The 27,769-nt window shown below is 37.4% G+C and overlaps 4 protein-coding genes and 1 long non-coding RNA gene across 7 annotated transcripts; 1 reads left to right on the top strand and 4 right to left on the bottom strand.

Moving 5' to 3' along the window:
- The first annotated feature begins 127 nt into the window (after positions 1-127).
- On the top strand, positions 128-2,152 carry LOC104757727 (cytochrome P450 76C4). The gene is made up of 3 exons (XM_010480491.3): positions 128-622; positions 737-1,259; positions 1,348-2,152. Exons 1-3 carry the CDS (start codon positions 228-230, stop codon positions 1,963-1,965), a joined length of 1,536 nt encoding a protein of 511 aa, XP_010478793.3. The 5' UTR covers positions 128-227; the 3' UTR covers positions 1,966-2,152.
- A 154-nt stretch (positions 2,153-2,306) lies between these two features.
- Positions 2,307-5,688, bottom strand: LOC147923722 (uncharacterized). Its single transcript, XM_087496531.1, has 4 exons — positions 5,377-5,688; positions 4,991-5,271; positions 3,615-4,437; positions 2,307-3,533 (listed from the first exon to the last, which is right to left on the bottom strand). The coding sequence occupies exons 1-4, from the start codon at positions 5,686-5,688 to the stop codon at positions 2,307-2,309; spliced, it is 2,643 nt and encodes an 880-aa protein (XP_087352657.1).
- Positions 5,689-6,857: 1,169 nt separating this feature from the next.
- LOC147923721 (uncharacterized) lies at positions 6,858-7,811 on the bottom strand. The gene has a single exon (XM_087496530.1). It carries the CDS (start codon positions 7,809-7,811, stop codon positions 6,858-6,860), a length of 954 nt encoding a protein of 317 aa, XP_087352656.1.
- A 9,815-nt stretch (positions 7,812-17,626) lies between these two features.
- On the bottom strand, positions 17,627-18,921 carry LOC104757726 (uncharacterized). 2 transcript variants are annotated; one of them, XM_087494396.1, is made up of 4 exons: positions 18,564-18,921; positions 18,345-18,470; positions 17,883-18,262; positions 17,627-17,783 (listed from the first exon to the last, which is right to left on the bottom strand). In XM_087494396.1, the coding sequence occupies exons 3-4, from the start codon at positions 18,252-18,254 to the stop codon at positions 17,718-17,720; spliced, it is 438 nt and encodes a 145-aa protein (XP_087350522.1). In that variant the 5' UTR covers positions 18,255-18,262; positions 18,345-18,470; positions 18,564-18,921; the 3' UTR covers positions 17,627-17,717. The 2 variants fall into 2 exon arrangements, with proteins under 2 accessions (XP_087350522.1, XP_010478792.1); XM_010480490.2 differs by lacking the exon at positions 18,564-18,921 and having other exon boundaries at positions 18,345-18,481.
- A 2,428-nt stretch (positions 18,922-21,349) lies between these two features.
- LOC104757725 (uncharacterized) lies at positions 21,350-22,189 on the bottom strand. Of its 2 annotated transcripts, none has more exons than XR_015586333.1 (3): positions 22,050-22,189; positions 21,836-21,901; positions 21,350-21,728 (listed from the first exon to the last, which is right to left on the bottom strand). It is a non-coding gene; the product is annotated as an uncharacterized LOC104757725 (long non-coding RNA). The 2 variants fall into 2 exon arrangements; XR_762509.2 differs by having other exon boundaries at positions 22,046-22,186.
- Between the last annotated feature and the right edge of the window lie 5,580 nt (positions 22,190-27,769).

Here is a 27,769-nt window from a genome sequence, read left to right as displayed (position 1 = left end):
AAGACTTTTTACGCCGTCGTTTACGTATTCTTTTCTACTGTGATTGATGATCGGTCGTCACAAATGAGTTTTGTTTCTTACCGTGGCAAGTTGTGGTCACTGACAAGGACTCGGAGCCCATCATAATACCATTTCCTTTTTTTTTGTAAACTTCAATTTTCCCTTTATATATCTATGCTATTTTCAGACAATTTAATGTAGTTACCTCTATCAGTTAATAAACTCAAATGGACATCATCTCAGGACAATCTATGTTTCTCCTCTTCTGTTTCATTTTATCATGTTTTCTTTTCTTCACCACCGCAAGATCCCGCCGGAGCCTTAGTCTAGTATCCATATCACCTCCGGGACCTCCACGGTTACCCATAATCGGAAACATCCATCTAGTCGGAAAGAATCCACACCACTCGTTCACGAACCTCTCGAAAACATATGGACCAGTCATGAGTCTTAAGCTTGGATGTTTAAACTCAGTGGTCATAGCATCAAGAGACGCAGCAAGAGAAGTACTAAGAACACAGGACCTAATCTTGTCTGCACGGTACATAAGTGAAGCAACACGATCCAACAATCATCATGAATTTTCCGTTGGTTGGCTTCACCCGTCATCTCCTCGTTTCAGGTAACTGCTTTTTATATAAAGAACATCTTTTTGACTGGTCTAAGCTAACCACACTTGAGTTGTTTCTAAATGGTTACGTATCATCATCGTTTCTACTTATGTAATGTTTTTCAGAATGTTGAGGAGATTATCGGTTGCTCAGCTGTTCTCACCGCAGCGTATCGAGGCTACCAAAGATTTGAGGATGAAGAAGGTGCAAGAACTTGTCAACTTCATGAGTAAAAGCAGCGAGAAAGAAGAAGCTCTTGATATTTCTCGTGCATCCTTCATCACATCTCTCAATATCATATCGAATATTTTGTTTTCAGTCAATCTCGGTAGCTACGATTCGAAAGATCCCAGTGCGTTTCAGGAGATGGTGACTGGTTACCAGGATTCCCTCGGGAACCCAGACCTTGCTAACTTCTTCCCATTTTTGAGGTTTCTTGACTTGCAAGGCAATATTAAGAAGATGAAGGGGTGCTCAGATAGCTTGTTTCAGGTATTTAGAGGGTTTTATGATGCTCGGATTATCGAAAACTCATCGCGTACATATGAGAAAAATGTTTCGAGCAGAGACTTCCTGGATGCGCTTATCGATCTCCAACAAGCAGATGAACCTGAAATCAACATTGACGAGATCGAACATCTACTTCTTGTAAGTCTTAACTTATTAGCATAACATGATCTGTATATATATATATGCTCACTGATAAATATGACATCTCTTTGTATGTGTTGATCAGGATCTGTTTGTAGCGGGCACGGATACAAACTCTAGTACCGTGGAATGGGCAATGGCAGAGTTACTTCGAAACCCGAAAACGATGACAAAAGTTCAAGACGAGATCAATCATGTGATAGGGCAAAACGGCGACTTCCAAGAGTCTGATATCTCAAAATTGCCGTATTTACAAGCGGTCATTAAAGAAACATTCCGATTACACCCGGCTGCTCCATTTCTCCTCCCAAGAATTGCCGAAACCGACGTAGAGATTCTTGGATTCCATGTGCTTAAAGATTCTCAGGTTCTTGTGAACGTCTGGGCCATTGGAAGAGACCCAAATTTGTGGGAAAATCCTACTCAATTTGAGCCAGAGAGGTTTTTAGGGAAAGAGATTGATGTAAAAGGTACTGATTATGAGCTTACACCGTTTGGGGCAGGGTGTAGGATTTGTCCGGGACTGCCTTTGGCTTTGATAACTGTGAAGCTCATGCTTGCTTCTCTTCTCCATGCCTTTGAGTGGAAGCTTCCAAACGGTGTCGGTTCTGAGGATTTGGACATGGAAGAGACCTTTGGTCTTACACTGCACAAGACCAACCCGTTACTTGCCGTGCCTGTGAAGAAAGGTCCCATAAATTAATACTTGGTGTTATGTTAATTTTGAATATAATAATTTCACAAAGATACCAATAACACCCTATCATTAGAATAAAACTTATATCAAAAGCTCTGTTTATTTTTTTTTTTTTTGTTTTTTTTTTTGTATTTTGCTGGCGTTTAGACTCTAATTTACAGTAAACCAAATAAAAATAGGGTTGGCTTCTAAACCACGCCCCTGGTTGTGGAGCGAGAAAGATTTTTTTTTTTTTTTTTTTAACGCTTATTCATTCATGTTAAACGAGTGGAACTACAATAGTGCAAACAGAGAAAAGCAAATTTTGCAAATAGAATGTTGAAAATTAAGCTAGATCAAACTATCCTTCAACCACGACGATCTTGTTCAATCTTATCATGTAACCAAGATGGACCCCCAAGTGCGAGATAAGAAGGCAGCCGTCCCTCGCGTGACACACTAGAAGCAATAGCTCTAGCCAACCCGTTGGCTTTCGGTGAAGAGAGGTGAAAAGAAACCTCCTCCATCACCTGTATTGTTTCAGTGATTCTGTCAATCGCAGAACGATATTTCGGCCAATGTGAAGGCAATGTCAACGCAGCAAACGCAACATTACAGTCCAACCAAACTTCACACGACATAACCTGTAAAATCCTCAGGCTTTGAAGGCACCACAAAACACAACTGAGCTCCGCTGAGATCATGTTGTTGCAGGGAACAAAAGCGTCTCGCGCATGATACAGAACATCCCCAGTATGATTTCGTAGAAGCCAAGCTCCTCCACTAAACCAAGAGTCTGACACCCAAGAGGCATGAATGTTACATTTAAGTACACCTGGAGGTGGTTTGCGCCATCTCTGTATCCGACTGCCTCTCTCAAGAGCTTCAGACCGTGATTCCATAAGTATAAGAGCCTGCTGCTTTATCCACTCCGCTGATGTCTCCAAGGCTGAGGCAATTAAAACATGATGATCTTGGTCTCTGTTTTCAAAAACAAAAACATTCCTTGATTTCCAAATTTCCCAAAGGAGCCAGGGGATAACGACTCTCCACTTCTCCAAAACAGTACTCTTTGTCATTACACCAAAGAGATACTCTATATTCAGAGTGATAGAGTTTGAGAAGCCTTGCGATGGAAGGGGGATAGCCGTGGCCTCCCATACTCGATAAGCAAGAGAGCAGCCAAAGAGAACGTGAGCTATCGTCTCATTTTCTGTGTTGCAGACCTGAAAAACAGGGTTAACATGGAGACCATGGGAGTTCATACAATCAGCAACCGCTAAAGCACCTGATAACATTCTCCAAAGAAACATCTGAATCTTCGGTTCGGTTTGTACTTTCCAGATCCTTTCCTTAAGCCTATTAACCACTGCAGCAGGTTCAGGGACCTGGCTAAGGTTGTTAACTTCCTTGGTGAGTAACCAATTCCCGCTCTTAACAGAGTACCGACCATCCCGTGTATAGGCCCAAATATAACGATCCTGAAGCGTCAGATCTGGAGGATAGGAACAAATCAAAGTTACATCACACGGAGGAAATAACTCATGGAGCCGTTGAAAGTTCCACGTTCCTTCCTCTGTTATCAGCGACGACACCTTCAGACACAGATCAATGGTAAGTTCCTTATTAAAAGGTCAACGCGGAGAGCTATCTGCAACCCACTTATCTAGCCAGACATTAGTGGTTTGGCCATCACCAATAGATTTCAATAATCCTCTCTCCAACAGCTCACGGCCAAACATAATACTGCGCCATGCATAAGAGGGCCGATAGCCTAATTTAGCATCCAGGAAAGACTTATCCGGGAAGTATCTTGCTTTATAGACTCTAGCCAACAGAGAAGTCGGCTCATCTAACAATCTCCATGCTTGTTTCGCAAGTAAGGCTTGATTAAATCTGCCAATGTCCCTGAATCCTAAACCACCTCTCAGTTTCGATTGACAGACTTTATCCCATGATGTCCAATGCATCTTATGTTTATCTGCACTTGCATTCCACCAGAATTGACACATTGCGCTTGTGAGTTTTTGACACTGATGTTTGCTAAGCCTGAAGCAGGACATAGCATATACCGGAAGAGCAAGGGCTATCGACTTTAGCAAGACCTCTTTACCGCCCAAGGAGAGAGTTTTCTCATACCAACCACTCAGTCTTGATTTAAGCCTATCCGAAATAAACTGCAGTAAGTCCTTTTTTGAGCCACTAAAGCACTCTGGCAGACCGAGGTACTTACCGTTGCCTCCCTCAAGTTCAATTCCAAGATACAAGCCTAAAAGATGCTTCATAAACGGGTCTAGTTTCTTACCAAACGTAATAGCTGATTTTTGAAAGTTTATTTCCTGACCAGAGGCTGCTCCATGTAATCGTAAGCATTTGAGGAACTCAGAACATTCTTTTAAGTTCGCTTGACAAAGGAAAAGGCTGTCATCCGCAAAAGTAGATGTTGGATCGATGGACAGGAAGAGTTGAGTTTCATTCCTGTGAGCCGTCCCTCCAACTCTGCTTTATTCATAATGTGGACCAAAGCTTCAGCACAGAGAATGAAGAGGAAGGGCGATAAAGGATCACCCTATCGTAGCCCTCTCTTTGGCTTAAAGTATCCGTACGACGAGCCATTCAGTAAAACTGAATAAGAGACTGAACTGACACACACCATAACCCACTTAACCCATTTGATATGAAATCCCATGCGGATAAGCAGTTCTTCCAAAAAACGCCATTCTACACGGTCATACGCCTTTGACATGTCAGTTTTGGTCGCCATGAAATCTTCATCACAATGAGGATTGGTACGTAAGGCATGAAGCATCTCATGTGCCAATAGGATATTGTCAGAAATTAAGCGGCCAGCCCGAACGCTCCTTGTGTCGCCGAGACTATATCAGGTAAGAACTCTTTGAGGCGAGTGCACATGACCTTCGACACAACCTTATAGATCACCGAGCACAGGCTAATGGGCCGGAGATCAGTCATTTTAGAGGGGTTTGGCTTAGGGATGAGGCAAATTTGCGTGAAGTTCCAATCTGCAGGTAAAGAACAAGTTTCAAAGAACTTTGTCACCTCTTGAACCACTTGTGGACCCACAACCTCCCAATAAGCCTGATAGAAGTGACCAGACATTCCATCCGCCCCTGGTGTACTACCTCCATTGATGGTAAAAACCGCTTGTTTTATCTCTTCTTCTATCACAGGTCGAGTTAACACGGTGTTCATCTGGTCAGTGACCCTTGGAGCCATGCCTTCTAAGGCTTCCCATATCACTTCCGGATGTGTTGTAGTGAATAAATTGCGAAAGTAAGAAACCGCCACCACTCCTTTGGATCCTTCTGCAAACTGTTCCACTCCATCAGCATCAAAGAGGGAGAGGATATGGTTCTATACACATCGACGTTGCACACTACTTTGAAAGAATTTGGTGTTATGATCTCCTTCCTTAACCCATTTCTCTCGACTCTGTTCCTTCCAAAACAGTTCTTCTTGTCGATATGCTTCTGCTAACTCCCACCATAGATTCTTCATGAGGTGAAGATCCGGCTGTAGCTTCGCTCCCTCTTCATCCAGCTTGAATTTCAGTTGTGCAATATGTTCTTTGGAGTTGCAGGTTGTAGAACGTTTCCATAGAGATATTGATCTTCGACATTCTGCAATCCTGTTCATAACAGACAACTGTCCTCTGTTTTCTCCTGCAGACCAACCTTGTTTGATAATGTCTGCAAACTCTGGCTTAGAGATCCAGCGTTTTTGAAACATAAATCGCCCCGACGCGAGATGTTTTCACTGACAAAACGTGTGAAGAGAGGATGATGGTCAGAGCCAACCCGCTCCAAATACTCTGCTTGTGCCCTTGGGAACAGCTGAAACCAAGCAGTGTTCCCCAAGGCTCTATCGAGTCGAACCTGCACCCACATCCTATTACGTTCACCTGCCCACAACCTCTCGTAATCGACAATCACTAATCATGTTACGAAAAGGGAAGAAAGAGGATTATGCCCGTGCAGGTCCACCCAGCTTTTCAGAATTATCAATGATCTCATTGAGATCCCCCAGAACTAGCCATGGATCATCCCTTCCTGCACCAATGTTAATCAAACTGTCCCAAACCTCTTGACGATATTGCACAACCGGATCCCCGTAGACACAAGATATGAAGAACAGCAGGGATCCAAGCTTGACTTGAACATCAATAATACGCTTGTCCGCACTAATGACCTCGACCTCATAAGTAGATTTCCAGAAGAGTGCTAAACCACCACTCAACCCAACCGGATCCACAATGTGAGAGTGATCATAGCCTAAAGATTTTTGTAGGTTAACCACGTGATGACTGGAGTTCTTGGTCTCCAGGAGGAACATGAAATCAGGGAAATGTTCACGACGCATCTCTCTTATGGTAGGAATTGTCAAGGGGCTCCCCAAACCTTGACAATTCCAACTCATAAAACTCATACTTGCGTCGGCGGTTTCTCATCCGGAACCACCTCCTCGGTTCGACGTGCGACTTTGAACGATACATCTGATCCACTCGTAGCTTTCCTTTTCGAAGAAGACACTTCTACCGTCTCCTTCTGCTGGACAACTTGGTTTGTTTCTATGACTTCCTAAGACAGAGCAGCCTGCGCTTTCCTAACCCATTGGTTTGGACGTCTCTGTTTCTTAATGCGTTTGGTTTTAGCTCCGGTAGCACCAACCGAAAAGCTTGGTCCATAAACCGTCGAGCCACCAACAACCCTCTGACTTGAGGAAGCAGAAACCGAGGTTGAAATCTCTGATAGTGATAGCCTCTCTATTATTCTCCGTGAACTCGCAACAGGTTCAGAGTAGCGTTCCGTAGGGTTACTAACAGGCGCTATCCCTTCAAAATCAAAGACTAGACCTTTTCCTTTATTCATATCAGTTGTGACCTCCGGAGGAGCTTCCAGCTATGGCAACTGTTTCTGGCCTGCTTTGTCCCCTTCAAGGTTCCAAACTGATTGACGAACGCGTTCCACATGTACTTTCCTTACTTGAGGATCTGCAACTGAAAGATATTGCCGCATCTCGTCAAGAACAGGCTTAGCAATTTTTGGTTTCCCTCTGACTAAGTCAATCCCCACATCATCATCTGTGAGCACTCCAAACAGAGGATCATCTTTACTGATCCTAGGAATCAGACGACTAGGAACCTTTGTTGCAGAGATCATCCCTCCCGTAGCAGCAGGTTGTCGGTTGGAAGGGTTAAAGGGACAATGCTCCTTATCATGTGTGAGGCGTTGACACTGGTAACACCGTCGTCGTATCCGCTCATACTCAACACCAATAACAACAATATCTCCCGAAGGTAGCTGAAGGTCTCGAGAGTTTTTCAAAGGCCGACTGACATCAAACAAAATCCGAACCCTGACATAACCCTTGCTCTGTGGTTTTAGCGGATCAAAAGCCACATGTGTGACTTGACCAAAGTGAGAGACTATGGCCTTGATGGTTTCTGCTGTGTTATAGTTGACCGGAATATGCCGTAGTCTGATCCATATAGGTAGGATCTTCAAATAATCACTTGGTGGCTGCTCCACCCAGCGTTCCAAAGTAACACTCCAATCATTAAAAGTCCAAGCACCCGTGTCTAGCACGGTAGATAACTCTGTTTCGGAATAAAAAATGAACTGAAACTGATCATTAGGCAAGGCAATACCTCTTGCTCTGTTATAAACTCTCCACATGCATGGCATCTCATGGATCAAACTGGAGAGTTTCTGATTCTCCGGGCAAAGGAGTCTTCCAATGATGCTGCACTTGTTCCTGACACACGAACTGAATTGAGGCAGATCTTCCAAAACAATTGGCTTATCCTCATCAAGCGTCATCTCCTGTAAAGCCTTATCCAAAGCGTACGCCATTTGAAAGTTGGAACCGTTCAGCAACGACAGAAAAGCTTCAAGGACGTGGAAGAGGTTGACGGTGGATGGAAACTTCACCAACTAGGTTAAAACTTGCGGCGAGATCTTCGAAGATACGGTAAAGATTACGCAAAAAACAAATCAAATCTTTCCAAATCCGGCGAAAACAAAAATATTCCCGGTAAAACTAAGTCTTGACACTAGAGGGCAAACCCTCTAAATGAAAAGAAAGGACCTAAGCAAAAACTCGTTACTTACGGTATTAGTTGAAAAAGAAATCTGAGCGAGAAAGATAAATAATTTTTTTTTTTTTTTTTGACAAACACTTGTTTTTCTTTTTTTTTCAAAGTAACAAAGGATTCAAAGATCCTAAATTTTAATACAAGATAAAAAAAGGTATTCCCCAGTACGAAACAAAGATAACTAAAATAAACAAAAATAAAGATAACAAAGTATAATTATTTTTTGTTTATAATATGTTTTTGATGTGCTTCATTATGGAGAATGTTATGTATTAACCATAATCTCAAAACAAGTAAATCAATAACACTCTCCATACCGATAATCAAGCACATCAAAAACTAATTAAAAAAAAAAAAATATAACTCATCTTATTATATAAAGTTGAGTTTTGAAAGTTAGTCACTAACAAAATTTTGACATGTGTCAACCTATCAATTTCAGATTTCGACATGTATAAAAGTTGATATTTAATAAGAGAAATTTGATTACAACAAAAATAAAATAGTTTGTTTAAAAAAAATATTAATAATGTGAAAAGATAATTATAAAAATTACAGAATTTATAAAAAAAATACAAAATTTTTCAAATAATTATAAGGAGATTATATAATATATATATTTCATAAAATTCAAAACTATAATATTATTTACTTATTTTTATTTAAACACTAGATAAGGACCCGCACGATGTGCAGGTATTGAGATTGTTGAAAAGAATAAATTCTAAATCCTAAATTTTTTTTTTTAAATTATAAAAAGAATTTTATTTCTTGAAGTAAATATATAAAAAATTTTAGTTATAGAAAAAATCATATTTGTACTTACCTTAATACATTTTTTATATTTTTATATATTATAACAATTATTACAATAATATAAAGCTAAATATAGCCCACCAAAATCATATTTGTATTTAGCTTCATACACTTATTTATATATTTAAATATTTTAATATATTATAACAATTATTACAATAATCTAAAGCTAAATTATATCCCTACTAAAACTTTTGCCAAATCCTCATCATTAAAATATCTTATAATTATTGTGACATAATTTCTTTAACCATTAATGTTTTTTACTCCAAAGATATTTTGGATGAACAACTGGTGAAAATTATCTACTCTATTACAATGAATAAAAAATAGAGTAGTATTACAACTGGTGATAAGATTAGTAGATTTCGTGATGTCAATGAAACCAATTTTAAAACGGTTTATCGTTCCAACTTCCCAAATTACAAAATCGCTACCAAATACATCAACCACCGCCTAACCTTTGAAATTTATAACGCTACTAACCGTAGAATTACTTTTGGAACCTCCATCAGTGTCTCCATCCTCGATTAATTTAGCGGGCTTTATATACTTTGATTCTATTTCATTGCATCTGATAACTTCCATTGAAGAACCCGCACAAATAAAAGACCCAAAATATATCAGCAAAATTATATCATGAAAAAAAATCAAAGATTATAGCTTTTGATATAAACATGTAAATTTTATGTAGATATAATGTTATTTTCTTAATTAGCTGTTCCTATTATGTTTCAAAAATTATGATTCTTTTGACATAACTTATGTTATTTTTTAAGATTTGTTATTCACTATTTATTAATTAATAATAATATACATGCTTAATAAATTGTTTTTTTTTGTTTATACATGTCAAAATCTAATTGAGAAAACAAATATAATATAATAAGCGTAAGATATCTGTTAGATTCGCTTGCAAGATATATTAAAAGTTGTGACCATTTTCTTAGCTGCATAGTTGTAAGCTGGAGTCAATATATTTTGTTAAATAATATTAGTTAATTATGAAAAATATGTATGTGAAGCTGAATATAGGTTTTATACTTACGCATTGATTTAGTTTGTCGACCCATGTCTGAAGTGTAGCTAGTTTCAGTCGCATACGAGATTCATCGGTAAGCGCCTTCTCCATCGGTAAGCTTTATATAATAAGATAGATCATTTCATATTTAAATAATTTATTTAAAAACAATGCTTTCAACTAGGAAAATTTTCTTTAATGGGAAGGTAAATTTTTCTTATTTTTTTTTCAACCACAATTTTTTTCTCCTACTTTCTCCTTTTTCAGTTGGGAATAGGTAAGACTAATATGTTGACACAAAAAAAAAAGATTAAAATATATGTCTTCTTTTCCTAATACTGTATTTTAAATTTTATTCTAGTATTATTAGATTATTTTATTTAATTTATATTTTCATCTTTGAATTATTTGGGATTTATATATTACCATGCTTATAATTTTCTATTGCTTCTTTAATTATGTCAAATTAATTTTCTTCTAATTTATCAACCTTGCTTGGTTGGTCATAAACCCTTTTTTTTTTTGCAAACATAATTGTTATTCATTCAATCCCAAAGAAAGATAACAAGTAGAAGCTCATCAACCTAATAGATGGATAAAATAGGCTAATCAAACACAAGTTTACTACAAACATAGATAGATAGACTCGAAAACATGTTGATAGATCCATAGGAGCTCAAAGACTGTGACACCCTGGTTTGCAGAAAGGTTTAAAAGAATTGATTTGGCCACATATGTCACTAAAATGCACTTATTTTTTTGGTCAAGGGTCCTAAGAGGATTTCATGATGGTTGACCTTCCTGGAAGTGATTGTCGGAACTGTGAAAGTGAGGACAAAACGCAGAAAAAGATCATTTGTTAATTTGTAGGATCGGTAAACAAGTTTTTAAGCCTCCTAGAGCTAACAAACTGGCCATCGAATATGGGTGGATCCACGGGCCGGGAATAGATGTAGGGTCCACTTAGGAAGGTGGTCCCATGAACTGAGAGTGGACATGAGCTCATTAAGCAAGGTGGCGGTTGAGGCGTTACAAAGACAGAGGCTACATCATGTTGTGTCAAAGATCCTTCCACCAATACATTGGGAAATTTAACATTAGTTACTATCAAAATATTTTATTGCGTTAGAAAAAGGTTTTCTTACTTTCATTGGTTGTCAGAGGCTCAGAGCAAGCCATTTTGAGATAGCAAAAAGACGTGAACATGTTCTCTCCACACAGGAGAAGGATAGAGCCGAGGTTCTCTCTATGGTGGAAAAGGTTGGAGACAAGGTTATCTCCCCAAGGGAGGAAGGTGGAGGAGGTTGGACGCAAGGTTATTTCCCTAAGGGAGGAAGGCGGAGCCAAGGTTGTCTCCATGGTGGATGAGGTTGGACGCAAGGTTCTCTCCATAAGGGATGAGGGCGGAGCTGAGGTTTTCTTCATGGTGGTCATACATTATTGTGATGATACATCATTGATTAGTATATTATGTAATATATTTTTTATTCAAAATGTTTTGGAGCCAACAATCTAGTAATTAAAAAAACTATGCAGAAATGAAAGTAAAATAGTTGGCTTAATGTTTTCATATAGACATTTTCTAGGTGGTGATAAAGAATATATTTGTAACATAGAGTATTAGGTGTTAAACAAAATACAATTTTAATAGTAACATACATAAAAAATTTGTAAATCGATATAAATCAGTGTATTATAACAAAAATAAAATTTATAAATAACGTACAACAATTTTTAATATATTTTTGTTAAATTTAATTTAATTTATAAAACTTTAAACCCGCACATCGGACGGGTCCTCATCTAGTACTTGATAATTCATTGTCTTATACAAATTATGCATCTCTCACTAACCTCAAATTTTAATCAACATAATTGTGTCGTTTAAAAAGAACAATCATCTTCTTCAATTGGATTTCCACTACAGTTTTTGTGTTGTATAGTTACCAAGAATATTGTAGCTATGTACTTATATTTGTAACAAAATTTGGTTTGTTACAAATTTGTTTTGAAAATTTTTTTGCGCCTATAGGGTGGTAGCAAAATACCGGTTGTGAGAAATCTTAGCAAATCAGCTACAAAATTGCTTCGACTGTTGTTGTGTCCATTTGCTTCAAATTTGTCTCAGAAATATTGTAACGGATTGTTACAACTTTCCACAAACTAAATTGTCGTTAATAGTTACGAATACTACAAGTTTGTTGAGACAAATTTGCTACAATTTGTCATTAATAAAACTGTGTTAATTTGCATCAGTTTTGTTTCAATAGTTTTGTAACAATTTGTTATTAATAACCACAAACTATCTTGTTGCTAATAGTTACGCAGAGCTACGTTTATCTTGTAACGTACGGACTACAAGCTAGGGGCGGATGGTATTGTAACGAATAGCCACAAAAAATAGTCACTAGGTCTTTAACTAAATTAGCCACAACTTGATACAATGTTTTTTGTTCTTATCAACAACAAATTAATTTGTAACAAACTTTTATTTACTCACAAATTCTCGTCGCAAATACCCACGATGTACAAACAGAGTATATTACGTTTGTTACGTGTTTTTGGTAACAGAGTATATTCACAAACAGAGTATATTACGTTTGTTACGTGTTTTAGGTAACAGAGTATATTCACAACCAGAGAAAATCGTTTGTTAAAACCGATTATATAGAACATAAAAACCAAAATTAACAGAAAAACCAACAAACAAGCATTCATAAAAAAGTTTTAAAAGTAGAACACAAACATGTGGATCATACATTCCTACCTCCAAAAAACAAGCATCCATAAACAGAGTTTCAAAAGTAGAACAGAGGGAGAGATAGCATATGAAAAACTTGATAAGCATAAGGTCTTAATTAAGATGAGAAAAGAGATAGAGGTCTAACATCACCATTCACTTCACCAACTTGCACCACCATTGTCCTCATCAGCATTGTCATCTTATTGGTTTGCCTCATTGGGAACTTGGTTAGGATCTGAAACTATGGGAGTACCTTGAGCATGTTCCTCTGGTGGATTACCAGGTTCAGCATCATGATTATTGTTGAAGCGAGATGGGCCAGCTCCGGTGCTTTGTGTGGGCTGAGCAGAAGGGAATTTGATGATCGCTCCTTCAGGCATGTACTTCTTCATCTACTCAACCACATCAGCCAGCTGCTGTTACAAGGTGGAGAGTTGACGCTCAAGTGAATGGCTATTGCACCAGTAGAGCTTTCCCCACGCTCAAGAGTAGAAAACTGTTCTCCACGACCAAATATCCTCCCATTATGAGATGGTACATACTGAAAAAATAAAAAACAAGTTAGATAACACTTTCATTTCCAAAGATAGAACATTGTTAGAACAGAACCACAAACCAAAAATCAATAAAACAGGTGAAAATGTAACATGACTTTTGGTCCTTGAGAATAATTCGATAACATTCTTAACAAAACTCTTCTTATGGATGAACGTAAACACAAATCTAAAGAGAAAACAAAAGAACAGCAGTATAATAATAACAGTTTGAGACAAATACGGGCAGTATACTAACAATACTATTTTTTTTTTCAAAAATGAGATTGAACAATTACAACCTATTTTAATCAATTAAATGGATTTATATGTGTCTAACAATGTATAACGACTGTGTCTACAATGTAATTATGTTTTATATGTTTGTAGTATAAGAATCCAGCTAGTTCATTCCAAAGTATAAAAGAAATAGAAGTTACTAAATGTTTAAAACATGAGGATTGGAGTAAGAATTGAAACTGTTAACTTCAAGTACAATTCATCTTCATCAAGTTGTGTGATCTCTAAGCCGTCGTCGGTTGGGCCAACGGAAGCTTGAGAGATGGCTTCTATTTGTCTTTGAAGTTCTTAGTCAATTGACTGTGCCCGTCTACCAACATATCAAAACAATATGTACAATACACAAAATAACAATTAAACTCAATTTAAAATACACAAACAACTACCATAAATATTTTTAGTACACAATACCAACTAAACTGGTCGGTTTCCATCAAGAGAGCAAAAAAATAAACTACATATTAATTACCCCACTCTAAAGCCACAGACCTGCAACTGAAACAAGTTAAAGAAGAGAAAACTAAAGACTTTGGCCAAAAACACTATAAAAGAGAAATCTAGAAGACCAAGAGACTATAAATATATATATATAAATATATACTTTACCCAAAAAACAAAAGACCCATAAAAAAATTGGTAGAATCCATCTTTATGCAAAAATGGACGACAACCAAAATTTAGAATTTTCTTTCTCCTTAAAACTATTATGTCTTATATACACAAAGCAAGTGTAATCAACCTCATCATAAAAGAGGAAAATTACCTTTATGAGTGGTGAGGGTTGTAGAACCAACATGAGTGATAGGAAGATGAGTGCCATCAGCTACCATCATTGTTTCAGCACCATTATATGGTGTAGCTGTTGATAACTGAGTGTCTGCAACAGTAATGTGAGCATAAACACCAGAATCTGTAATCCGTTCCTGACCACAACTTTCTGAAATCTAAAGCGCAGCAAGAGCTTGAATGCATCCTCACTCTGGTATGAATTATCAAACATGTTCCAGCATTTAAGAGCAAAATGACCAACCCTTCCACATATTTGACAAACCGGAAGAGCATTGTTTGATTCTTCAGACTGAAACTGATTCCAACTAGAATTGTTGACCTGCTGAGAAAAACCCTGATTGTTGGGCATAATTTTATCATCATAATTAAATAAATAGAATTTATTTATTCAACACATATTTTATGGAATGAGGTCAACAAAAATATTTATTTATCTTGTAAAAGGAAAAGCCTTCTGATTGGTTCAATGAACTGAGAGTGTCATGACTGAATCTGTCACGAGGCCGAGAATCTCGCGACTGACTTCGTTGATGGGCCATAAGTCACATGACTGGATCTATTAATGGATCAAAAGTCTAACGATCGACTTTACCAGTAGGCCAAGAGTCCTGTGACCGATCTTATCATAGATAGAGTCAGCAAGCCCAATGCATAACTTAAGGAATTAGGGTAAAGAGATCTATGTATAAAAGGAGAGCGGCTCCACGAGAGACATCTATGAGAACAAAGCAAGAAATCTAAATCACAAGACACGCGACTCAATTCTAGAATATCGGCTAGGGTTTTTTATTGTGCCTTGAATTCTTGTGTTTGAGCTCGAGACTTTGATCAATAAAACGTCTATTCCACTTCTGTTTCTTGTTTTATGTAGTCTTCAAACGAATTAATTACTTTTGCCCAAAAAATCGGCACTAGAAGGAGAGGAAAAGTAAGCTACGTGAGATAATAGGAAACAAAAGTTACACGACTAACATCGACGCGACTGTCGCTGCTCAGCTGGAAGTCCTGACTACTAAGCTGAACGAGGCAGTGCATAAGCTGGCACATATCGAGGAAGATAACGCTAAGCTACGCGAGGAGAATGCCTTTCTGGTGGCAGCAGAGAGAGTTTTTACTGCAGCAAGCTCTAGATTTCATGGCGTGCACGTCAATCAGATGCAAGATCTCAACACGACTCCTGCAACTCCTCGAACGACGCCCATGACTAAAGATGGAAGACTAGAGACTCTGCGGCAGGAAAATAACGGAGAAAACCCTATCATAAGGCAACCCCGTGACGACCATATTCAAGAAAGAAACATGGGTCAACAACGAATTCTTAACACGCCGCAAGTGATAGGGATCAAACATGAACAATACTCAAAGTCAGCCGAAGCCACTTACTGGGAAACTATGCTTACAAGAAGTTTGGGTGCAGTAGAAGCTATGATCGAATGACTGCCAGGAGTGGCTCCACCGATCCGAAAAAGCAACTTGCACTCTTATGCTGATACACATTTTTTCTGATGAAATTGCACTCATTGAGATGCCGAGAAAATTCACGTTACCAACAATGAAGATGTATGATGAAACATATTACCCGGATAACCACATAGCACAATATAAACAACGAATGTTCACGACGGCTATCCAAAAAGAGTGCATGGAAGATACTATGTGCAAGGGTTTTGGCTCAAGCCTTACGGGTGCAACACTTCAGTGATTTATCAACTTGCAAAACGGCTCAATAAATTCGTTTGCATCATTGACAGATCTCTTTGTAGAACAATTCACAAGCAGTAGGAACCTGGAGAAGATAGTGGATGATCTTTACGAGGTACGACAGAGGAGAGATGAGTTGTTGCGTGCCTATGTGGGATGCTTCAATAAGGAGAAAGTATCGATACCCAGTTGCAACATGTCAACCGCCATCTTCGCGTTCAAAAGAGGCTTGCTTCCTGACGGTGATTTGTACAAGGAGCTTACGAAGTATTAGAGTAGAACAATGGAAGACGTTATGTCACGTGCATGGGCACAGATAACATGGGAGGAAGACTCAGCTTATCACCAGCGACACTCACCACGATCTAATTCCTGCGTGGTAAGAAACGAAAGAGCGAGTAGGGATGATAAGCCTTACCAAAGACCAAGTGACGAAAACACCAAGAGTGGAAGAAGGAAAACGCATCGACTACTGAGCGGAGCTGACGACGGAAAGCCTAAATCAACAACATGGCCAAGTATTAGTAACCTCTCGATCTCTCATACACGTATAGTTGGTGTATTGAAGGAAATGGGTGGAACCGTGAGATGGCCTCAAAAGATGAAAGCACCTGAGAATAGGCGTGACACCTCGAAGTGGTGTGGGTTCCACAACAAAACAATCACAGCCACAAAACAGAAGATTGCATCACATTGAGAATGGAGGTGAACGAGCCGCCGAAAAAGGTCACTTCAGAGAATATTTGTCTGATAGAACCCGCAACCGCATGGATGGCGAGAGCAATAAGCAAATAACAATTACAAATGGTACAGTTTCACCTCCAAAACATGATCGAGTCATCAATGTTATCTATGGAGGATCAGAAATAAGTGGAATAACTCATTCAGCTGCGAAAAGAAACACTAGAGCTGTCAAGAACTCTCACAGCGGAGGTCACGGTATGCAAGGCGATACACCATCATAGACAATAAATTTTACGACTGATGAGAGGAGTGTACCAACTCTCCATCACGATGCATTAGTCATACAATTAACGGTGGCTAACTCTTTGATGAAGAGGATATTAATCAACAATGGAAGCTACACCAACATCCTTTATATGCAAGCGTATAAGGAGTTGGGTCTCGACGAAGGAGGACTAACACGAAAATCTATTCCGTTAGTGGGGTTCGGTGAGGTCAATCAAAGTATTGGCAAAGTGACGCTTCCAGTGTATGCAGAAGGAGTTAACAAACACACGAATTTTTTGGTAGTAGATTGTGCTTCGGCTTACAATGCTATTACGGGATGCCCTTGGATTCACGACATGCGAGCTATTCCATCAACTCTGCACCAGACAATCAAATTTCCCACCCCATGGGGAGTGAAAGAGATAGTAGGGGAACAAGAAAGTTCACGCTCGTTCTATCAAACTACCTTAAAAGGTAATGGTCAACAGTTATAGCAATTACATAGGCCACCGCTGGTACCTCATAGCGAAGAGCCAGAGGTGCCATTACTCAAAGACGATGCTGACAAACAGGTTAACGTGGGTTCAAAACATGCAGCCGACATATGGAAGAGGCTTATCGACTTTTTCGATCAAATGCTGACTGCTTCACTTGGACGCACGCGGATCATGAATGGCCACTGTATTGCGCTGAATGTAGGAAGATCAAGCAGCACGCGGATCATGAATGGCCACTCAGCTTTGCGACGCCAGAACAAGATTCTTTCTTCTCGAGATCAAGTTGTTGCTTGAGGGAATCAATTGACTGTCGTTAGTGGGCGACTTCAACAATAGTGGATGACAACTTTATTTCCATAAGATGGTACGATGACATCGCCTGGAGGAAAGAACGGGACGATAAATTATGATACAAAGATAAGGGGTGAGATGGTGTTGATCAATACACAAGTGGCTTCAGACTATGCTATGAAAGTACCTGGACAAGGTCATTGTAAACTATGCTGGCGATGGTGGCAGTCCCATCAGCTTCTAGAGACTCAAAGTCATGAGAAAACACTTTAGCCTTCAGCTCTTCAATGACCAAATAAGTGTCAGTGTTGGTCACTATCTCTCGACAAGGAACCATCGCAGTTGAGGGGGCACTGTCATGGGTCAGTCTACCTCGTCTCAGTGACGACAATGATGCAATGTCCTGAGAAGTCTTACACTTGCTCGCAACAGATATTTCAACGCATTCCACGTCATGAGACAAACCAGCTGGTGTATGTTTCGCCCGAGTAATTTTTCCGCGAGCAGCAAGGAAAGAGGCAAATTTATCAGACACATAATGATGTTGATCACTCGACATATCAAATCCTGTACAGAAATATAAAAAGGAAATGTGTTAGCATGTCTGAAAAGAGCGAAACAACACAGAGGAAGTGAGCAGTTTTCTAACCCCAAAAACTTCACTCCTCAAGAACGAATTCACTAGTAAGAAAGGTGATGCAGCGGTGTTTGACATCGTGAAGTAGCAGTCTGGAGATTGTTGCTTCTCCTTCTATACGGTTGTTAGTACGGACGTCTGCAAAAAACAGATAAACAAGACAGAGTAGGTATGATAAGAAGTTCGCAAGTACTTGTAAAAATCTGGGGCCTAGACCCACCAGCGTCATACCAAGCAGTGGGAAACCCTGGGTTATAACCAACCCTCATATACAAATATCTTTGTCACCAGGACCCTTCAAGCTTCCTTCTTTCAGTTAACTCAAGATCAAACACCAACCGATTAGGGCGTCACGAGTGTATAGAGTACATACCAATGTCGTCTGCAAGTGGAGAAAGTAGTATGCATACATAATCTCATCTACTCCTATTTCAAGTGAGTAAAACTCTCCAAGGGCTTGAGTAGCCATCAGTACTCTCCACGCTAACAGGGAGAACTGACCAGGAGAAATGGAGAGAGCCGTAGCCATTTTTGTGATAAGGGATGGTATTACTTCTTGCAAACTCGATGCAAAGTTAGCCTCATAAACGGAAACTAGGACCGGACCCGCGCTACAGCGCGGGAGAATGTTCACAAATACATAAATTCATAACGAATTGGTATATGTTATATTTTTATTTTATGGTCAGTTGAATATATATATTTGTAATGAGTTTGGACATTGGATAAAATAATAGAAGGAAAAAAGAGAGTAAATTTTAACATAAAATAGTGGATACTTATAATGTATATACTGGGTTTTGATAAAATAAAATAAAAAGAGATAAAATTTTAACATCATCATGAATTTGGATAAAATCAAATAATGAATAAATTGTAAAATATTGTGTAATTAATTAAGTTTGAGATTCAAAAAAAAGATTAATATAAACATAAAACAGTTTCGGGCTAAATTTTCTACATGTTCTGACCGTTGCAAAATTACATACATGTTCTGACATTAATATACGTAAAAACCCACAATACATGGAAAAGTAATCTCTAGATTCCTTACCAATGACATCTACAAAAACACATATTGATTTAGGAACATAAAAAATGGATTCTGCGAAAAAAAACATATAAACTTACATATTAACATATAAACATATAAACATATAAACTAATGAAAACGAATATGATACATAAAAAAAACTACAAATATAAGCTTATTCCATGGTTTTTAGTTAGTGGCGTATTGCTTCCAAGTTTTTTTTGGTGTGTTGCTTATGTTATTGGAAGAATGACAGCCATTTGGAAAGCTTAATCGAGAAATGAAGCAAAGGTATAATGAGTTCAACCTAGATGACTACCATGTATTTATAGGGAGACGTATAACTGTTACTCGATTAAGGTACACTAGGTAATAATCCGTGCTATTGCACGGGGTAAAATTTTTGTTTGAGATATTACATTTGTAAATATATTTATTTAGTATAACATTTATAATACAAACTTATATTGGTTTGAATTCATCTAGTTTGTGAAAGTTTAAAATATTAATAGTTTCACCATAAATTTAAGATTGACATGATGGCGGACATGGATCGAATGTAAACCGAATTAGTGATCGGTTAGATTTTTATCAAAATCTTGAACTAACAAATCAAATAAAAACCACAAAAAAACTAAAATTTCATGAACCAAATGATTTAAATAAATTGTTAACCCGGTCAAACTCGTTCGCTAAGCCATCCCACAGCGGGTTTAAATATTTTGAGTCGCAAAATGTCTTTACATCTGTCCCGGTTGAATTCGTGAGATCGGGTAACCCACATGCATTTCAATAAATCATTTTTCTAATATATAAAGTATATTTAAAGCTTAAACTTAATCTCTAGTAATAAAGTTGTGTGCTAAAGTTTTTAAGAATAACACATTTATTTATTTTTGTTACAAACACAATGACATATAGCTGTAAATAATAAATCAAAATGATGCTAAATAACTCAGCTGTTGGTATAATATTATTACTTTTTTCATTTTTATTAGACTGGATTTTCTAAATTTTAAGATTTCTGTAAAAACAGTATGACTACATATTTATATATAATGTTTAACTACATAGTTATCCAAAATAAAATATATACGCATGTCATTTTAATTGGTGGTCATATGTTTTTTTTTTGGGCAAATTAAGTATTTTTTTTAGCAAAAGAATAAACATTGAGACAATTTCAAATAATCTTCGATTATTTCACCATTAGAGAGCTTTATAAAATTATTAAAAAGTTAACATTATTTATATTTTTGAAGATATGATTTTAAATATATATATATATATATATATATATATATATATATATTCTCTTACATCTCATAATATAGTCATATTGTTATACTACAATACATAGTGAAATTAATTTAATTTCGAAAATATGTAGGAAATAATATTTATCAATTTTTGAATAATATTTACCAATTTTAGAATTTATAGGAGCAAAATATTGTGTATATAAATAAATTGAATAGCAGCAGTGGTAGTTGACAAAAAAATAGCAGTGGCAGTTGTATGTAATATTATAAAATATTAAAGGTAAATAATAAATTGGGTACAAAGCTCTCTGGGGATGACACATCAGCTTTTTTTAGAGAATGTTTCTCTTTTAATATATAGGGGATTTTAGGATATATTCTCCTAATTTTTGAAATATTAACCATATGTAATTCGGTAATCAAATCTTGGAAGGAAATATTTTTGGGATATGTTAGTTAGGATAGTTTTAATGAGATTTACGGTATCTAAATCAATTATATGACTAAAAATTAGGTACAGTTTGAAAGGAAATATCTTTGTAACTAAATGATATTTCTATAATTCAAAATTGCGTAGTAAATGTTCTGCTTGTACTTCTATAATTTAAAATACCATAATTATAGTTTCCGAAATTGAAATGTTGTCGACTAACATAATACTAATTGTATGTTAGTTTACTAAATTACAGGAACCAAAAATATTCTCGTAAGTACTATATATATTTTTTGGAAAATCTATTTAAGTTTTCATTTAATATAACCTGATAACCCATTTATAACGTCGTGGATATTTCTAACCCGAATCCGACAACTTTAATTTTGGGTTATTTTTTGTAATTGACCCGACCCGGAAGCATTTTTGTACTTCTCTTTTACTTATATAGGGATTTCATCTAACCGTGTATCTGTCACCCACTCGGAGGGCAGAGGACATCTTAGAACCACCGAAGATGGTAAGTTGTAAACTTCCATGTCAAGGATGCTATCTTTGGTTAAGACTGTCAAGGGGTTAAATTCTAAACAGCCACCATGACGCTTACTGGGAAGGTTCGACATATCGAACTATGCACACACAACGTGGCCCACCTCTTTGTGAGCATCCTGAACTTGTCAAGAGTTTCATGTGTTGGTTCGATGCTTCAATTATGAAGTTTGAAACAAGTCACCAAAAACTGTTGGTGAAAATCACGGAAATAGAAGCGTTTTACCTTCGTTTCTCAACAGAGGAACTCGACGGAAAGTGCAACAACGGCCGCCCAAACGTCGTGACAAACCTGCAATAGACAGTGACATTAGCGACAAAAATCAAAAATTTGGAAGGGAACAAGCATCTTACACAACACTTCTCAACTGTCGACAATGACACTCAAGTCTTGTAAAGTAAAAAAAAAAAAGAATTTATGACATACAAAGTTTACCCACAGATAAAGAGACAGGACAAACAATGAGTTGTAAAGGAAAAATCAGCAATTCATTTTTTATCTTGAAATTTTCTACTCCTTTAAGAAAATGAATCTGGGCACACCAAGGTAAAAAAGACAGTCTTTGCCGTCTTCAACAGTAAAGAAAAAGAGGAAATGAGAAGAAGATAAGTCGTGATTGGTGAGTATTGTTAGGTTAAAAAACTGGGGTACACGACAACATCTTTGTTTGGGCTTCCCCAAAGCCCAGGTAAGTTTACAACCCATTTTTGATTTTTAATTCTCTAGCCAAAAACACTATAAAAGAGAAATCTAGAAGACCACCAGACTATCTATATATATATATATATATATATAAATATACTTTACCCAAAAAATGTAAGACCCATAAAAAAAATGTTAGAACCCATCTCTATGCAAAAATGGGCGACAACCAAAATTTAGAATTTTCTTTCTCCTATAAAACTATCATGTCTTATATACACAAAGCAAGTGTAATCAACCTCACAATAAAAGAAGAAGATTACCTGTATGAATTGTGAGGGTTATAGAACCAACATGAGTGATAGGAAGATGAGCACCATCATCTACCATCATTGTTTCAGCACCATTATATGGTGTAGCTGTTGATAACTGAGTGTCTGCAACAATATTGTGAGAAGAAGTACCATAATCTGTAACCCATTCCTGCGCACAACTTTCTGAAATCTGAAGCGCAACAAGAGCTTGAATGCATCCTCACTCTGGTATGAATTATCAAACCTGTTCCAGCATTTAAGAGCAAAATGACCAACCTTTCCACATATTTGACAAACCGAACGAGCATTGTTTGTTTCTCCAGACTGAGACTGATTCCAACTAGAATTGTTGACCTGCGGAGAAAAACCACGACTGTTGTGCATAATTTATCATCATAATTAAATAAATATAATTTATTTAGTCAACGCGTATTTTATGGAATGAAGTCAACGCAAATCTTTATTATCTTGTAAAAGGAAAAGTCTTATGATTGGTTCAATGAACTAAGAGTCTCGTGATAGACTCTGTCACGAGGCCGAGAATCTCGCGACTGACTTCATCGATAGGCCGAAAGTCACATGACTGGATCTGTTAATGGATCAAGAGTCTAATGACCGACTTTAGTAGTGGGCAAAGAGTCCTCTGACCGACCTTATTATAGATATAGTCAGCAAGGCCAAAACATATCCTAAGGGATTAGGGTAAAGAGATCTCTGTATAAAAGGAGAGCGGTCTCAACGAGAGACATCATCAAGAACAAAGCAAGAAACCTAAAACACAAGACAAGCGACTCAAGTCTAGAATATCGGCTAGGGTTTTTCGCTGTGTCTTGAATTCTTGTATTTGACCTCGAGACTTTGATCAATAAAATGACTATTCAACTTTTGTTTCTTGTTTTCCGTAGTCTCTAAACGAATCGATTACTTTTGCCCAAACAACGACCACGAGTTGAGAAGTTGCCTCTACCTCCCCTTCCATGAGAATTCGAACTGCGACCTCGATAACCAGAGAAACCACCTCTTTGTGCTTGAAAAGCCAGATTTGGTGAAACATCAGAGGTAGTTCACATGTGTGCAGCTTCGAATCAAACCAGAGACCTGAAAGACCACATCATTGAAGGTAGGAGAAGGCAGACACGACAAAGAACTCTGGTTAACAATGGCTATAGGATCATAATCTCTAGCCAACCCATTCAGAAACAAAACAACCTTCATTGACTTATTAACATGCTTTCCTATCGAGCTGAGATTATCACAAATATCATAAAACTCTCAGCAATAGACAGAAAAACTCTTATCTTTCATGTTCTGAAGATTGAGACGACATAGTAACTCACATTCTCTAGCCACAGAACTTCAATTGAAGCTAGACAAAAGAGACAGCCATACCTCTAGAGATGTAGGTGATATATCATGGTTTTTATAGTTCTTAACCATGATATAAGTGTGTTTTTAAAGTCTTTTGATTTGCTTTTAGGTTCTTTTTGAGTCTTTTCAGGGACAAATGCAATTTAGGATGATTTGGAGCTTAATGGAGAGTTTTGGAGCATTTTTGGAGACATTTTGGGTGTTGAGGCTAAAGCACAAGAGCTGGTTTTCTACATCGGCCGATATTCCTGAGATAGTCTGATATTTGTTTCTAGAAAGTTTTCAAGCAGAAGAGATGGTTTTCCACATCGGCTGATATTCCTAAGATAGCCCGATATTCGTCTCTAGAAAGTTTTCAAGCAGAAGAGATGGTTTTCCACCGGCCGATATTGCTGAGGAGTGTCCGGTGTTTGATTCCAGAAAGTTTTTAAAGGAAATTTTATAATTTATGAAGATTCAAAGCTGCCCCAAAGTTACTCCTATTTACAACATTAGTCCCCAATGAGTTTTAGGATATAAATAGACTTTTTAGGTTTTAGAAAACACTTACATTCTATTTTTTTCTGAGTTTTTCAGCACCTTGAGACTTTTGTAAGCCATTTCTGGAGATTAGAGATCTATCCTCTTTTGACAATTTGGAGAAGATTTCTAAACTCTTTTCCCATTTTATTTCATCAATTTAATTATGTATTCTTCATCTCTTTGTGTTGTTGCTTTTAATATGTGTGAGTAGTCACCTAATTGGGTTTTAGGGTTCTAAGTAGGGGGTCAAATGATTTAATGGTTTAATTGTTGCTTGGGAATCCTATTTTCTTTGTGGTTCTTTGATTCATATGTTCTTAAAGCTAGAATAGGACTGATCACTTTGTTCTAGATTCTAGGTTTTTCTATGCATCAAAAGTGTTCGATAGAATGCCTGAACTAATATGAATTGGGCAATATTTCTCTAACCTGCGAAAGTTGATGTTAGGGGATATTGTTAACTTAGTGAACTAGTTTGATAATGCAAATTTGATTAGGAGATTACAAATGAAAGTTTCTTAATTGAGTCAAGTTTAGTGATTAATACCTTGAAAGAGGGTTAGCCAAATCTTGTGTTCATGTTCTAGAACGGTTGTTAACTATTGAATTTCTTGTTTCATTTCCCCATTGATCATTGATTTCTGAAATACCCTATAGCCCAATGTTTTAATCCCATAAGTTAAATCGTTTTATTTATTGCATTTTTATTTACAATCTCTGAAACCAAACAAACAAACATTCGTTCACTTTAACTATCACAAATCTTTAGTGTACCATTGGTCCTTGTGGATTTGATCCCGCATATCCTGCCTTGCGGTTAAGTGTATCGGGTAATACTCGAGTAATCAGTAGGCATAGCATGAGCAAGACCAAGATCCTCTTCAGAAAGAGTTCCAAAGAGCCACGACTTGATGAGCTCATCAGTATAGATCCAAGCTTCGTATGATGGATTGGGATTGGTGACTTGAACGTTGTTGATTGTGGTGACACAAGTAGTCGCAAATGCTGGAATCTGACAATTGACAAAACCAAGCAGCTTCTGAAAACGGAGTAAAGATTCAAACTGAGTCTTCCACAAAAGGTAGTCTGTGTCACTCAGCTTGATAGTGACGGCGCTAGCAACATGAATATTGGTCGGAAAATGATAAGGATCGAGTCTTTCTACCATGACAGCAACCTGTTTGGGTTTTTAGAAAAGCTCTAATACTATTAGAACAAACAAAAGAAGGATTTTCTTATGTTGAAACTTTGACTGTATTATTGATATCTTGTTCATTACAACAAGATTGTATTTATATATCTAGAAGAACATTGTAGACTATTTCAACAGCCTAAGGATCTATGATAAGTGTTTATCATCTACTCACATTCTAATGATAAAAGGGAATCATAACGGCTAGATAGAACCAGGGCACAGCTCTCTTCAGCTGGTTCATGTACCTTCGTAGTCATTTTCTTCTATTTCGTATCTTTGTCATTTTGTAGCAGAGAAGGTGGAACAGCTTGTTAGACTACTGAACTGGTATTTGTTATTGGGCTTGAAGTGACCAAAACATTTTCTATTGCCTATTCTCAGTAGAAGGACCATATTGAGAGTGGCTCTGACTTTTATATCTAAGCTCTATCCGTGAGTTTTCATCTTCAGTTTATGGTTTCCTTCGAGTTAATTTTTCTAATTTTTAATGTACATACACACCAATTTAATGATATAGAATGAAAATTATGTTTAGAACTAATAATTAGGCATACACAATCTCTTCTTCTTCCTATTAAAACTAATTTTTGACTAAATCTTGTTTAAATTAGAAATATCCTTTCGGTTTGGGTTTTAACTAACGAACTGGTTCCCAATTCTTAAAAACCAAAGGCGTCTGGAAAACAATTTGGATTAAAAATAGGAAATAACAATTCTGTGTAAATTGGCTTTCTTGGGCTGTATCCAATATTTCCAGGAAGATGCAATCGCTTCAATTTACACAACACGTAATTGAGCTTGGCTTGATTAGTTGATTGGTCAGCTGGTATCTAATGGGGACATTATCAGCACCAATGAAGTTAAGAAGAAAATAAAGTTGATTGGTCAGCGTGTTTCTAAACATAGTCCCAGTGTTACCTTGTAATTTAGTTGGGAATTCCTTGGAAATTGCCAACAAATATCCCACTACATTTTCCGACCCCAGTGATTTTTTGACGATTTCTGTTTTTTTGATGCTTTGTATCTGATGCATTATCTGACTGATCGGGCAAAAAAACTTAATTCGAAAAACTGAACTGAATTTAACAGAAAGAAATAATTTGGTTTGGTTATAGTTTAGTCTTAAATACTACGTATTTGATTTTTACTTTTATTAAGTTTTAGATCTAGGTTAATTATATAATTCTAGTTTTTCAACTTATACAGTACTGTGTTAAATTATGTTCTGTCAGATTTTTTTTAATATTTTGGGCGTATAATAATTTGAGTTATATTAACTACATTTTATTCTTTGACTTATTTAGGATCTTTTGGTTTACGAAACTAAATTTTGGGTATATTCTTTAAAGTATGTGTAACACCCGCAAACCAATTTTTGGTATTTTTGTAAGGGTGTCGATCGACAACACAGGGGAGTGTCGATCGACACCAGTTGTGGCCGGTTTGGTCGGTTCAATTTTAATTGCCAAGTTTGTGTGGTTGGTTTAGGGAATCCCTAAATCGAGTTTTTAGAGGTAGAAAACGACCTAGGGTCGTGTTATTTGGAGTTAGTCGCCGTTTTTGAGAGAAAAACAAAAGAGAGAGTGTTCTTGAGCTTTTGGGAAGAGATTGAGAGATTCCTTGCTGTTCTTGGGAGATCTAAGGCTGGGGAAGTGTTAGAAGCTTGCTAGGAGTGAGGGAATTCGTTCTTGTTGGTCAGAATCTTCTTGGAAGAGGTGAGTGCATGACCATGGCTTATCTAAGCTAAGATCTCTAGATTCTATGTGATTTGGTGCTTATTTGGTTGTTTCTTTGAGTTCTCTATGATTTTCGTTGCTGTCTGGGCTGGGTTTGGCTTCTGGGAGTGCAAGGAGCGGATTGGAGAAGCTTGGAGGCGAGATTCGGAGTTTCTGATCGAGGGAAATCGCTGCTCGGCATCGGTGTCGGTCGACACCAGTTGGGGTGTCGGTCGACACCAACGCGAGGACGGCTCGGGACTTTAGCGAGTGTCGAACGATACCATGTGGAGGTGTCGGTCGACGCAAACTAGGGTTTTCGGGAGTGTCGGGCAGAGTGTCGGTCGACACCAGTTTGGTGTCGGTCGACACCAGATAGTCAGTGTCGATCGACACCATCTGG

This window comes from Camelina sativa, chromosome 17, assembly GCF_030686135.1.
Source record: "Camelina sativa cultivar CO46 ecotype springtype chromosome 17, ASM3068613v1".
NCBI classification, from domain to species: Eukaryota; Viridiplantae; Streptophyta; class Magnoliopsida; order Brassicales; family Brassicaceae; genus Camelina; species Camelina sativa.
This window is presented reverse-complemented; position numbering and strand designations above follow the sequence as displayed.

Excerpts from the sequence above, each read along its gene's own strand:
- LOC104757727 (XM_010480491.3), top strand. The coding sequence starts at position 228 with ATGGACATCATCTCAGGACAATCTATGTTTCTCCTCTTCTGTTTCATT. Across the intron at positions 623-736 it reads CCGTCATCTCCTCGTTTCAG|AATGTTGAGGAGATTATCGG; the intron begins GTAACTGCTTTT and ends AATGTTTTTCAG. Across the intron at positions 1,260-1,347 it reads AGATCGAACATCTACTTCTT|GATCTGTTTGTAGCGGGCAC; the intron begins GTAAGTCTTAAC and ends TGTGTTGATCAG.
- LOC147923722 (XM_087496531.1), bottom strand. The coding sequence starts at position 5,688 with ATGTTTCAAAAACGCTGGATCTCTAAGCCAGAGTTTGCAGACATTATC. Across the intron at positions 4,438-4,990 it reads GTGGTTCAAGAGGTGACAAA|AGTTGGAGGGACGGCTCACA; the intron begins GTTCTTTGAAAC and ends TGAATAAAGCAG. Across the intron at positions 3,534-3,614 it reads GTGATGGCCAAACCACTAAT|GTGTCGTCGCTGATAACAGA; the intron begins GTCTGGCTAGAT and ends CTGTGTCTGAAG.
- LOC147923721 (XM_087496530.1), bottom strand. The coding sequence starts at position 7,811 with ATGGCGTACGCTTTGGATAAGGCTTTACAGGAGATGACGCTTGATGAG.
- LOC104757726 (XM_087494396.1), bottom strand. The coding sequence starts at position 18,254 with ATGTCGAGTGATCAACATCATTATGTGTCTGATAAATTTGCCTCTTTC. Across the intron at positions 17,784-17,882 it reads TTTACAATGACCTTGTCCAG|GCGATGTCATCGTACCATCT; the intron begins GTACTTTCATAG and ends TCTTTCCTCCAG.